Below are 12813 nucleotides of genomic sequence, written 5' to 3'. Positions count from 1 at the left end.
AGTCTGGCTGGGTTTCCAACTCCGCCTTTTCCTGTCTGCACCAACCTACGCCTCTAGGCTCTGCAGAGGAACACAATGGAGGAATAGACTGTGCCAGTTTAGTGCTTGATTTCCAGGTGACTTTTGTGTGTGTGGTGGGGGGGGATTACTCAGAGTAAGTGCCAGCACTTGTAGTCACACTGGCACTGCCCATCACCCAAGCACTCCAGTGACATACAGAACAGAGGTCTACGAGTGGTTATTAGCCTCAAGGTATAGAAGGAACACTTTCTGTGGCGCATTGATGCTCTGTATTCTTGGTGCTTGGAGGGGGGGGTGACCATCAGAGGGCTTCTAGAGTTCTGGCCCTGCTGGTGGACCTCCTGATGGCACCTGGGCTTTGGCCACTGTGTGACACAAAGTGTTGGACTGGATGGGCCATTGGCCTGATCCGGCATGGCTTCTCTTATGGTCTTATGTCTGGGAAAGCCATGCTATGTATTTTTGGTCCTCAGGGGGCAACAGTGGGTGAACCTCTGGAGTTCTTTCCTCATGGGTGAATCTCCTGATGGCACCTGGGTTTTGGCCAGTGTGTGACACAGAATGCCAGACCAGATGGGCCATTTGCTTGATTCAACATAGCTTCTCTTACATTTGTATTTCTTAAGGAAGTGATGCTCTGTATTCCTGGTGCTTGGGAAGGGGGGAAACAGTGGGAGGGCTTCTGGAGTTCTGGCCCCACTGGTGGACCTCCTGATGGCACCTGGGTTCTGTCTACTGTGTGACACAGAGAGCTGGACTGGACAGGCCACTGGCCTGATCCAATACGGCTTCTCTTATGTTTGTATCACTCCTGCTGCAGGTGTAAGCTTAATGCCTGGGTCAAAGAATCCAGCTACTTGCAATGGAGGTCAGTAACTGTGCAGGAAGCGGGAAGTGGCAAGAGACCCCTTTATATCCCCCCCCCCCAGCCCGCCTCACTTTGGGTAACCATGAATCTCATCAACACCCCTTCAGAGCTAGTTCTCAGTTCTCCTCTAACCCCCTTTCCCCAGATGCTCACTGGTGGGCACTCTTGTTTGTTTTCAACATGGCTTTTATTAACACCAGAACCTTGAGACTTTTCCTTGTGAAAAGCAGATTTAAAATGTCATACATCCAAAAACTGCAAAGATAACAAAGAGACAGCAGAAGACAGGAATTAAAAAAAAAAAACATCTCGCGTGTAATAAACCAGAAGGGAATGGGCAATGCCGTATCTTAGTGTTCGTTTTCTTCCTGCAGGGTGACTTTCTGGGAAAGCATTACAAATACATTAAGACCCCTCCCTACCCCCCCCCCCCCCGTGTTTCATTCCAATTTGCTTTATTCTCTTGCAGAACTGAATGACAAATTACGTGCAGGAGGAAAATTGCCGCTGGAAACAATCCCAATGGAAATTTCCGCATGAAAACGGCTGATGGGACACAGAACAGAAGGCAGCCTACCTTTCTTTCTCATGTGCATGTGATGGACTTTTCGGTCTCCGTACTTGGGTTGCCGGATGCCGCAGTTCGACAAGGAGTTCCTGGCGTGGTCTGGATTCATCCCAAAGTTCAAGTGATGGCTCGGATGAGTCATGGCAAGCTAGAAATTGTGGAGTCAGCATTTTTTAATCTATTGATTTCTTTATATTCCGACATCGTATTTTATTATATGACGTAATTTATTTTGGTGTGAGCTGCCCTGAGTCTCCGGAGAGAGGACGGCAAATAAATGTCACCATCAATCAATCAATTGATCAATCAACCAATCAGAATTCAGAATCCCCCCCCCCCGCGCAAATGGAAGCAAAGGCAAGAAACCGTGGGTGCTCATACAAACCCAGCAAAGCTTTTCACAATAATATCTGTGTTCCTATATTTATAATCCACCCTTTTCACAGATGTTCAGGGTAGATTACATATAGGGTGCCAGTACAGTCGCAAAATGGGTCATGCAGTAACATGCACTAGATCGAGGTGGGTAGCCGCGTGAGTCTGTCTGCAGCAGTAGAAAAGAGGGAGAGGCCAGGAATACCTTCAAACAGCCTTTCTCGACTTTTTTTACTGTTGAGAAACCCTTGAAACGTTTTCCAGGCTTCAAGAAACCCCAGGAGTGGCATAATCGTGAAGAATACAGTTGGGAATTGGCCATTTTGGGAGGGGGGGGGGCACGGGTCAAGATGACCCTATATGGTTATATCATCTGATAAACGTTTAACAAGAGCCTCTTGTGGCGCAGGGTGGTAAGGCAGCAGACATGAAGCCTGAAAGCTCTGCCCATGGGGTTGGGAGTTTGATCCCAGCAGCCGGCTCAAGGTTGACTCAGCTTTCCATCCTTTCGAGGTCGGTAAAATGAGTACCCAGCTTGCTGGGGGGTAAACGGTAATGACTGGGGAAGGCACTGGCAAACCACCCCGTATTGAGTCTGCCATGAAAACGCTAGAGGGCGTCACCCCAAGGGTCAGACATGACCCGGTGCTTGCACAGGGGATACCTTTACCTTTACCTTAAAAGTTTAACAAATTTTAAAAATATACAGGGCCTGCAAAACAGAATCTTCTGCCAGGCATTTGATTAAGGGCAATTGAATTAACAACTACTGCTCCCCCTCCCTGCCCCAGATATGCCCACCCAATACACAATGGAGCAAACTGCATTGCCAAATCTGCAGGGTTGCACTCAATACGTTAACAGTTCAATTATTAGTTATTGAAGATGTTATTGTTATTGCTGTTATCGCTTTTATTATTAATTGAGATAGTCATCAGATTTGCACTATCTATCTTATGGTTTTATGTTCTCGGTAACCTGCCCTGAGCTGCAAGGGGAGGGCAGTATATAATAAATATAAAATAATAAATACATAAATCCCACTTCCTCCAGGCTTATCGCTGGATTTTTGGGGGGGGGGAGTTTATATGACCATATGGGTGGATATGAGTCACAATGCCCAATAAATGTTTAACAAATTAAATACAGATATATATACAAAATTAACTCGCCCCCATTCAGGAAACCCTTCCAGGGCCATCCATAGCTAAATTTTGGGTTTACTCAGAGAAAACAGAGTCGAGAAAATTTTGTTTATCCTCTCCTGTGTTTTACTTCTGACAATTTCAATTTTAGTTGTAATTATTGGTGTGTGTATGCTAATACACAAACACACACACCCTCCTTTACTTTTTAGGTATGCCTCAGTAGGCACAGAATGCCTCTTGTGGCGCAGAGTGGTAAGGCAGCAGATTTCCCCTTTCTATACACAATTCAGTTTCACAAAGAAGAAGAAGAGTTGGTTCTTACAGGCTGCTTTTTCTCTACCAGAAAGAAGAAGTTGGTTCTTATATGGGAATTAAAGTCCATGGACATCTGGAAATCTGCAGTTTCACTACCCCTACCTTAAAGTAAGAGCCTCTTGTGGCGCAGAGTGGTAAGGAAGCAGACATGCAGTCTGAAAGCTCTGCCCATGAGGCTGGAAGTTCAATCCCAGCAGCCAGCTCTAGGTTGACTCAGCCTTCCATCCTTCCGAGGTTGGTAAAATGAGTACCCAGCTTGCTGGGGGGTAAACGGTAATGACTGGGGAAGGCACTGGCAAACCACCCCGTATTGAGTCTGCCATGAAAACGCTGGAGGGCGTCACCCCAAGAGTCAGACATGACCCAGTGCTTGCACAGGGGATACCTTTATCTTTACAGTATGCATATATTGTATTTTATTTCCCTTGTACTTTTCAGTCCCTTGTACTGTGGAATGAAAAAGCCAATAAACTAACACACAGATACACACACACACAATAAACTTCCTAGGCCTGTTGAAAATATGAAAATTGCCTGGTTCACTGAGTGAGGCAAGGCCAAACAATTAGAATTTCTTTCTTTCTCTCAGGGTCCCAGGCCTCTTCTAATAAGACCATGCAAGTATATTAATACCTATTTTTCTTTTGCCCCTACTTGCAGGCACTGAGTTTTCAAAGGATACAGACAAAATGCGCTGGTTGCTTACCTGCAACAAACACCGGTCTTTAAAAGTGTAGCCTATCAGCTTATCGAGGTGCATCAGACACTGATGGTAGCGAATGTGGTGCGTCAGGACGGGCAGCATCATGGCATGCTGGGGAAAGAATCGGCATCGTTGGGTTTTCTCCCTGAAGTAGGCAGCGTGCCAAGTCACAACAGATACAAAACCACAGAATCATAGAGTTGGAAGGGGCCATGCAGGCCATCTAGTCCAACCCCCTGCTCAACACAGGATCAGCCCAAAGCATCCTAAAGCAGGGGCAGTCAACCTGTGGTCCTCCAGATGTTCATGGACTACAATTCCCATGAGCCCCTGCCAGCAAACGCTGGCAGGGGCTCATGGGGATTGTAGTCCATGAACATCTGGAGGACCACAGGTTGACTACCCCTGTCCTAAAGCATCCAAGAAAAGTGTCCATCCAACCTTTACTTGAAGACTGCCTAGCAGCTTGGCTGCAAATCTCAAAGCAATGGGGCAAACGTCCAAAGCTGTTTGCAAACATTCCCTCTGCAGGGCTTCTCAGAGCCCTGGGGCAGAACGGGAGCCAGCCAGGATGACCCTTCCGAGGTTGAGCTTCCGGCTCCAACACTGGAGCAGCTACATGTCCCCAAAGCACTTTGGATGGAATGAATAAAACAACAGCCCCGCTAATGCAGAACCTCAGAGATATTTTCCACACGTGCCCATCGCATTCTAAGGGTGCAAGGTACAAAACTTTACCACAGACACAAAGCAATCTGCCTAGCCGCAGCATCCGAAAAACAGGACAGACGCTAGACCTGTGTACAGTGATCAAATCTGCTCGCAAAAGGCAATATATATTTCAAAGCTGGGATGTTGTTATTTTGGACCCCGCTTTTTACTTCCTGAAGGCGTCTGCAAGCAGCTTGCAGCTCCCTTCCCTTCCTCTCCCCACAACAGACACTCGGTGTGGTAGGTGGGGTTGAGAGCTCTGAGAGGACTGTGACTCTCCCTACAAAACACACCCTGTGAGATAGCTGGGGCTAAGGGAGCTCTGAGAGAAATGTGACTGGCCCATGGTCACCCCACTGGCTGCCTGTGGAAGAGCAGGGAATCCAACCCAGTTCTCTGGATCAGAGGCCGCCACTCTTAATGACAACGCGACACTGGCTCTCCATTTCGCTCTTGTGGACTCGTACAAATCGTCATCATCATCATCCCTGAATAAAAAGCAAAATAAAATTTCAGCTGCAGCTCGGCCACAAGGACAGCGTCTGTGGAGCGGCTAATGGCCTCGCAGTAACCAGATAGTTCTGGTGAGGCCTGGGCTCTGGCCAAGAAATGGTGGCAACACCACCGTCCACATCTAAGTTAACACTGCGATCCTAAGTATAGGCGCCATCTTTTAAACCCACAGAAGTCAACGGCCTGAGACCGGAGTGATTCTTTTAAGGACTGCACTGTAACCCTTCCATGTCCCTCCATTTCCCCAGCGTTTAAAATCACGGAATCCCTGAGCCACTTGGGGGAAAGGGAACAGAAAAACAAGTCTAAGCTCCTAAAATGTGTCCTAAAATTCTGGATTTGTCCTCCTCCCCTTTTAAGCACAGAATATACATGGATGACTCACTTACCCTCCATTGGGCAGGGTTAACGTTATTTTATTTTACGTTTCGTTCGGCAAATGAAAAGGATATTAATAAAACATTGGTCGCCACTTAATGCAAAGTATGTGAATATAAGAAAGCAAAAGCGGGGGGGGGGAGTTCCTTTTCCTACATATTAGCCGACTAAAATTCTGTGTGCGCGAATGAGCGATTCGTTTACAGCAGCAAATGCCTTCGCTGAGACCGCCCAGTAATTCACTGTCTACAGCTTCCTTGGTTTTAAACGGCTTGAATCGGTTTTACTCATGCCCAGCCCTTCCTGAGGGAAAGCACCTGGTCCACAGGCAGAAGAGTCCGGATTTAATTCCTGACCTCTCCACTTTTGAAAAGGATTAGCGGCCAAGGGATGGGAAGGGCTTTGACTTTAAAGTCTGAACCGTCTGAACGAGGTGGGACAGGATAGATTATTGGTGTTTTTGAACACTTGCTTGTTTTATTGTAAACTGGGGTTTTAGGGGGTTTCATATTGTATTTTAATGTTTTATTCTGTGAACCGCTGCGGGTTCTGAGGAAATGCTGCGGTATATAAATCGAAATAATGAATGAATGAATGAATGAATGAATGAATGAATGAATGAAATAAAGAGCAGCTGCCAGTTATGATAGACGAAACTGACTTTGACAGACTCTGCAAGCAGTTGCTTAGTCCAGGCAGTCAGGCAATTATCGTGATAACTGCTTCTCTTTCCTGAAAGTTCAATAAGCCATGATGATGATGATGATGATGATGATGATGAAGAAGAAGAAGAAGAAGAAGAAGAAGAGTTGGTTCTTATATGCCGCTTTTCTCTACCCGAAGGAGGCTCAAAGCGGCTTACTTTCGCCTTCCCTTTCCTCTTCCCACAACAGACACCCTTTGAGGGAGGTGAGGCTGAGAGAGCGCTGATATTCCTGCTCGGTCAGAACAGCTTTATCAGTGCAGTGGTGAGCCCAAGATCACCCAGCTGGCTGTATGTGGGGGAGTGCAGAATCAAACCGGGCATGTCAGATTAGAAGTCCGCACTCCTAACCACTACATCAAGCAGGTGTGGCTAAGAGATTTGTGAGAGAGAAGTGTGACTGGCCCAAGGTCACCCAAGAGGCTTCTCTGAGAAGAGTGTTGAATAAACCTCATTGTCCAGATTAACCTCTGCTCTACACTGGCTTTCCCCACATCAGCCACCCTGTGAGGTACGGGGAGCTGAGAGAGCTCTGAGAGAACTGTGACTGGCCCAAGGTCATCCAGCTGGCTGTGTGTGGAGGAGGAGCGGGGAATCAAACCCTCTTCTCCAGATTAGAGTCCAGTTCCCTCAACCATTAGGCCGCATGGTGCTTCTACAAGTCAAGCTGTGCCCCCGAAATCCTGCCTGTTCTCTACAAACACTCGACAATTTAAATCCATTAGCCTGCTTTCAGACTCTCAGCTCCTTTCCCATCGATTCTGCTGGGCTTTAGAGAAAAAAAAGAATAACTAACCAATACATTTTAAACGGCTCTGCATTAAAGCTTCCCGCAGCCTTGATCTACACTCATCCAGCTTTGCCACTTTTTAACCTGGTGGAAAGCAGAAGTTAAAAGCTCCACTAGCAAACTTTCTCCCTCTCTCACACAATACGCCGTCTCCTCTTGACCTCATCGAGAATTATACATCTCAAAACAATAGACTCGGCAAATACAGGAGGACTTGCAGGCTCTTTGATTCTCTTGATGCAATAAGAGGAAAAGCAGCAGCATCTAACAACATGCACTGCGAAGGTTTTAAATTCCACGAACAATTCCCCTTCTAGCTGCAAGAGAGGGCAGAACAATGGGAATGGCTCCCCAGTTGCTGGGACCTTTAGGAATAGGACCTTTAGCACATCCAGGCCTGTACTGTCCTCTCAGGCTGGCAGCGGTGCTCCGAGTTCTCAGGCGCAGGTCCATCACACCAACTGGACCGCCTGAAGCGTTCAACTGGAGGGGCCGGGGACTGAACCCGGGACCTCCTGCATGCCGATCAGAGGCTCCTCCCATGAGCCAGAGCTCGAGACGCTGGGCGTTCTTTGCTCGGATTACAAAGCAGCAGGCACTTTTGGAGAATTAAAAACAACAGCAACCAAAATACACGGGCTGGAGCTGCACTCAAAGGCGCCTCCCAATTCCTTCTCCGGATCAATCTTAATTTCTAGTCTTCGCGAGAAAAGGAGGAAGGTTTTTTGCACTAGTCCAGAGAAATCTGGCTGTGCTTTCGCCCCAAGGAAACGGACAGGCCTTATTGCCTGCCTGTTAAGTGCCGCCGTTGCCAGGTCCCCACCGTCTCCTGTTGTGATTGGCCTGGGTGAAAATGAATTGTGCGCAGGAGGGAAGGGGATTGGTCTCTGTGATTGCTCTGTGTTTCTTATGGCCTTGGTCTTCGGCAACACGGAATCTTGTGATGCCGTTTGTGCCCTTCTGGATAAACTACTGAGTTCCTAGCCAGAACTCTGCCTTTTTTGGGGAGATGCATCATGGAACATGACAGATGTTGTGTCTGATTTATGGAAAGCAAAGCTCTCCTTAACAGCTTCACTCAGGCCTTGCAACCGGAGGGCCATGGCTTCCGTGAGTGAGGTAAATCCACCTCAGGTTGGGCCTTCTCCTTTTCCTGCAGGCTTCCATTTTTCCTAGCACGATTGCCTTTCCCAGTGACTCTTGCCTACTCATCTTGTGACCAACATACCCAAGCCTCAATTCAGTTGTTTTAGCTTCTAGGCTAGCTTTACTCAACTTTTGAGAAACCCCTGAAACATTCTTCACGCTTGGAGAAACCCCCAAATTGGCAAGATTGTGCGGAATATGGCTGGGAAGAATAGCTGTGGGAGGGGCCCACCTGGGGCCACTCCTCTTCCCACCAACTCCAGGCCCATCTTTGTCCATTTTGGGAGGGGGGGGGGAATCGATCAGCATGACCATATATAGCAGACTTTCTAAACTTTTTTTTTTACTATTGAGAAACATTCTTCAGGCTTCGAGAAACCCCAGAAGTGGCACGAACATGCAAAATATGGCTGGGAAGCAGAGCTGTACACATGCCCACCTGCCCCCCCCTTCCAGGCCCAGAATTAGCCATTTTGGGAGGAGAGTGGCAGGCCGACATAATCATATATGGTCATAGACCCAAATAAATGTTTTAACAGATGTCAAAAATATATTAAAAATTAACTAACCCCCCAACCATTTGAGAAACCCTTCCAGGGCCATCAAGAAACCCCAGGGTTGGGAGAGCCTGTTCTATGGAGAACTCAGGTTTGATCTGACCTAGAACCCACCGATTTGTCTTTTTGGAGCTCCACCATATCCGTGACTCTCACATTTAGAAAGAGTCCACTTTCTTCCTGTCTACTTTGGCCTCTGAGCAGGCCAGAGTTGCAGGGACTAATTTAACTGTGCCGTCTTCTGAAAAGTCACCAAGTCGGTGGGCAAAGATGGGTGTGACTCTGCTCAGGACTGTGTGGCCTCAAAAAGAGTTAAGCGGGGTTAAGGCTTCCTAAGGGTGCAACTGAATGTGGGAATAAGGCCTGGTGAGAAGCATGCATGGGATAAGTAGGCACTTGAAAGCCAGGGCTGGTTACAGCTTTAGTGCAGAAAACCTGGTTTTGCCCCTGCCTAATGTGTGAGGCTGTTCCTTAGCATGTGGCCCATTGCTGGCCTGTCACTCAAGTGCATTGGGCTGAATGCTGTCAGGTGTCATCATGTGACCAGAGAGTTCATTTGCTCTCCACCCAAACGCCCTGGCTGCCTTCCCTGGCTGCTGTCATGGGTCTGGTGGAGACCTCAGCCCTGCCCCATGGTTTCCCCCTTACCCACCCCCCAGATTGAAATGGCCACCTATGAATGAACACCGCCTTCCCCTCCAATTTATTAGGAATGGAGGCAAGCTGTTTTGGTCACCTGACAGACATCAGAACGAATGCCAGTTTTCCAGAACCCTTGGCTGCTCAGCTCCACGGTGACTTCACGCCGCATGGTGTTTTTCTGCCTAATCTTCTGCAGGGCTTCCTTTAAAAGAAAGGAAGAAAAGCACACTTTTGTTCAAAAAGAAAGGGATTTGCAAAGTTTCAACTCCCACGGGGCTGCAAAGCACCCAGAATGGTCTCAGGCCACACGCTGGGTTGGAGGCCATAGAACAGGGGTCCCCAACATGGCATCCACCAACATATTTTCTGGCACCCACCGAATGCACGTGCGGCTGAGTGACCTTTGGAGATTTGACTGGCTGTGCAGAATTTTAGAAATGTTGCTTTGGCGGCACCTGCCACGACAGCACAAAGATCTTCAACTGTGTGGCTGAAGGTAAGCTGTGGCAGCCATTTTGAGCGTGGCTTCACCTCATGTGGCAGCCATTTTGTGAGTGGTTTCCCTTCACGTGGCAGCCATTTTCTATGTGGTTTTGCCTCATGCGGTCACCATTTTGTGGCAGCCATTCTGTGGCTGCGCTCACCACATTGTGTCAGAATTCCAAAGGTTTCCCCAGGTGCCAAAAAGGTTGGGGACCCCGGCCATAGAAGATCTCTGCCCACACACAAATCCTTGCACCAGAAGAAACACTAAAATCACCCCAAGTGTGATGTTTTGCAGGAGTGTGAATACAGGGAGTACATTTTCTTTTGTGCTCTGCTCACACAGCTCTGGACCCAACCTACAGTCTCTCAGCCCAGCCTACCTCATCGGAGAATAAAAACATTGTGCACACATAAGGGGAAATTCCCACAGTGGGGTAGAAACCATTTCTATCCCACCCTGACTTTTGATGAGGAGGGAGATCAAAATCAATTAACTGATAACATTCAGAAAAAGCCTGAGGTAAAACAAAGGAGTTGTTTTTATACCCTGCTTTTCACTACCTGAAGGAGTCTCAAAGTGGTTTACAATCGTCTTCCCTTCCTCTTCCCACAACAGGCATCCTATGAAGTAGGTGAGGCTTAGAGAGATCTGAGAGAGAACCGTGACTGGCCCAAGGTCACCCAGCAGGCTTTCTGTGGAGGAGGAGTGGGGAATCAAACCCGGTTCTCCGGATTAGAAGCCGCCGCTCTTAACCCACCACACCACGCCAATCCACAAAAAGCAATATGAACACGTACAAAGCTGCCTTGGACTGAATCAGACCAATAGGGTCATCTAGATTGGTGCTGTCTACTCCAGGGGTAGTCAAACTGCGGCCCTCCAGATGTCCATGGACTACAATTCCCAGGAGCCCCTGCCAGCATTTGCTGGCAGGGGCTCCTGGGAATTGTAGTCCATGGACATCTGGAGGGCCGCAGTTTGACTACCCCTGATCTATTCAGACCAGCAGTTGCTCTCCAGGGTCTCAATTGGAGGTCTTTCTCATAACAGACCACCAGGTCCTTTGTAGCCGAACTTGGCAGGGATCGAACTTGGGACCACCAGCGCTTCAAACAGAGGCTCTTCCACGGAACCACATTCCCTCTATCTTGTCACACTCAAAAGCATGGGTTTTGTCCCTATCACAGTCCTGTAAGGCAGGTCAATAATTTTTATTCCCCACAGACTAGGAAACGTTGGTGGGGGAGAGAACAAACCAAATCAGAGTGATTTCACTTCTGAAATTACTTAGAACATTTATTGCAGTGGCAAGGGTGTTAACCAGGGACAAATGACCTCCGAAACATGGCCTGGCCGACAAAGATCCATGCAACAGCAAAGGATAAATGCCATAGCCAATCTCCCATCTGCTGTGAGCAGACTGTAATTGCCCGCAAGCCCTATCTGCTATGATTTAGGCAATAACTCAGCCATTATTCCCCAAAGAGTTGGTTCTTCATAAAAACATGTCATCTGCCATTTATTCTCTTTCTGCGGCTTCTGTGGTTGATAGAGCTTCGTTTCAGCACGAAGGGAAGCAGGTTTTAGGTGCTACAGTGGAAATGCCCCCCCCCCCCGTTGGGCTTGGCATTGCTACAGTGACACTGGCCCTGCTCCTGGTCTTGCAACCCCCCCCCCCCCCGCCCTTGACTTTCACAGCAGAGACCCTCTGGGACATTCCACTGGACTTGGACTACCTTGCTCCTTTCCCCACCACCACCACCACCACAGGACCAATGGCGGATGGGGGCACCCTCTTTGGATGCCCATAGAATTGGATCGTCTGATCCATTCTCTTTGAAACTGAGGGATTCTTTGGAGGGGAGACTCCTGCAGCGATGCTGCAAATTTGGTGCCCCTATCCCAAACCCGGCCCCCACCCGACCACTGAATGGACATGCTAGATTTGCCATTGACTTGAATGGCCCCATAGGATGTAACCGAGCCAATAATATTTGTGATTCCTGAATACTGCCCCACTCCTGGTCTTGTTATTGGATTATGCTAGTAAGTGGAAATATTTTTCAGGTCCAACTTACCCAAACCTGAAAAATCCCTACCCCCCCCCCCCCCCCCCAATCCATATGCCTAGATCTTGGCTTCATTTGTGTCAAGATTTAACAACACCTGAATGCTTTCTAAATGCTTTAAGTAGCCACTATGGACATTTATGGGGCTGTCAAAAGGGAGCCATGTAAAAACCACAATGCAAAAACGTTTGGCATACTCACAAACATGAACTCTCAGCATACCTCTCTCTGTACCAATTTCTGTTTATCGGCTTGTTTCACTTTGGGACTGTTGGCCAGCAGGTGGCGCAATTTTACATAGCTTTTCCAGAGTTTTTGGTACCTGAGAGCAAACGGGGAGGGGGGGTATATATTAGCAACAACGCATGAAGATAGATTCGGGGGGGGGGGGGTAGCAATGTAGGACCAAATTTGAGTCCTGCAGCAACTTTAAGCCCTACCCTGTTTTATCCGGTGTACGAGCATTCCCGTGCAAGCCCTCCCTAGATGTATCTGAAGAAAGCTCATGCCCAGAATAAAACTGTGTCTTGCAACCCAGAGCCAACCTTCATGATTGTATATTTTATGTATGCTGGTTATATTTCATGCCTGGCCACTGATAAAGCCTTGGGGTTGTAACTTGATCAATAAATACTGGTACTATAATTTTTAAAAATTGTGTTCCACACTGTATGGGATTAAATTCATTTCCCTTATGTTGGCTTTTTTAGGTTCCTGACTTTTGCTTAAGTCAGGAGATTTCCCCCTTTTTATTTTGGAACTGCGGCTGACTTATGACGACCCCAGGATCACAAGGCGTTCACAGCAAGCGGGGAGACT

The 12813-nt window shown here is 47.8% G+C and overlaps 1 protein-coding gene across 2 annotated transcripts in view; it reads right to left on the bottom strand.

The window, feature by feature from the left end:
• DROSHA (drosha ribonuclease III) overlaps positions 1–12813 on the bottom strand; it is a 108050-nt gene that overhangs the window by 61928 nt on the left and 33309 nt on the right. For both annotated transcript variants that reach the window (XM_077353447.1, XM_077353445.1), the window contains exons 15-18: positions 12217–12316; positions 9533–9640; positions 4002–4109; positions 1467–1605 (exon numbers count right to left, since the gene is read on the bottom strand). In XM_077353447.1, coding sequence (XP_077209562.1) covers positions 1467–1605; positions 4002–4109; positions 9533–9640; positions 12217–12316 — 455 coding nt within the window. The remainder of the gene's footprint in view (positions 1–1466; positions 1606–4001; positions 4110–9532; positions 9641–12216; positions 12317–12813) is intronic.

This window comes from Paroedura picta, chromosome 9, assembly GCF_049243985.1.
Source record: "Paroedura picta isolate Pp20150507F chromosome 9, Ppicta_v3.0, whole genome shotgun sequence".
Taxonomy (NCBI): domain Eukaryota; kingdom Metazoa; phylum Chordata; class Lepidosauria; order Squamata; family Gekkonidae; genus Paroedura; species Paroedura picta.
The sequence above is the reverse complement of the archived record's forward strand: the minus strand, read 5'-3'. Positions and strand labels throughout refer to the sequence as shown.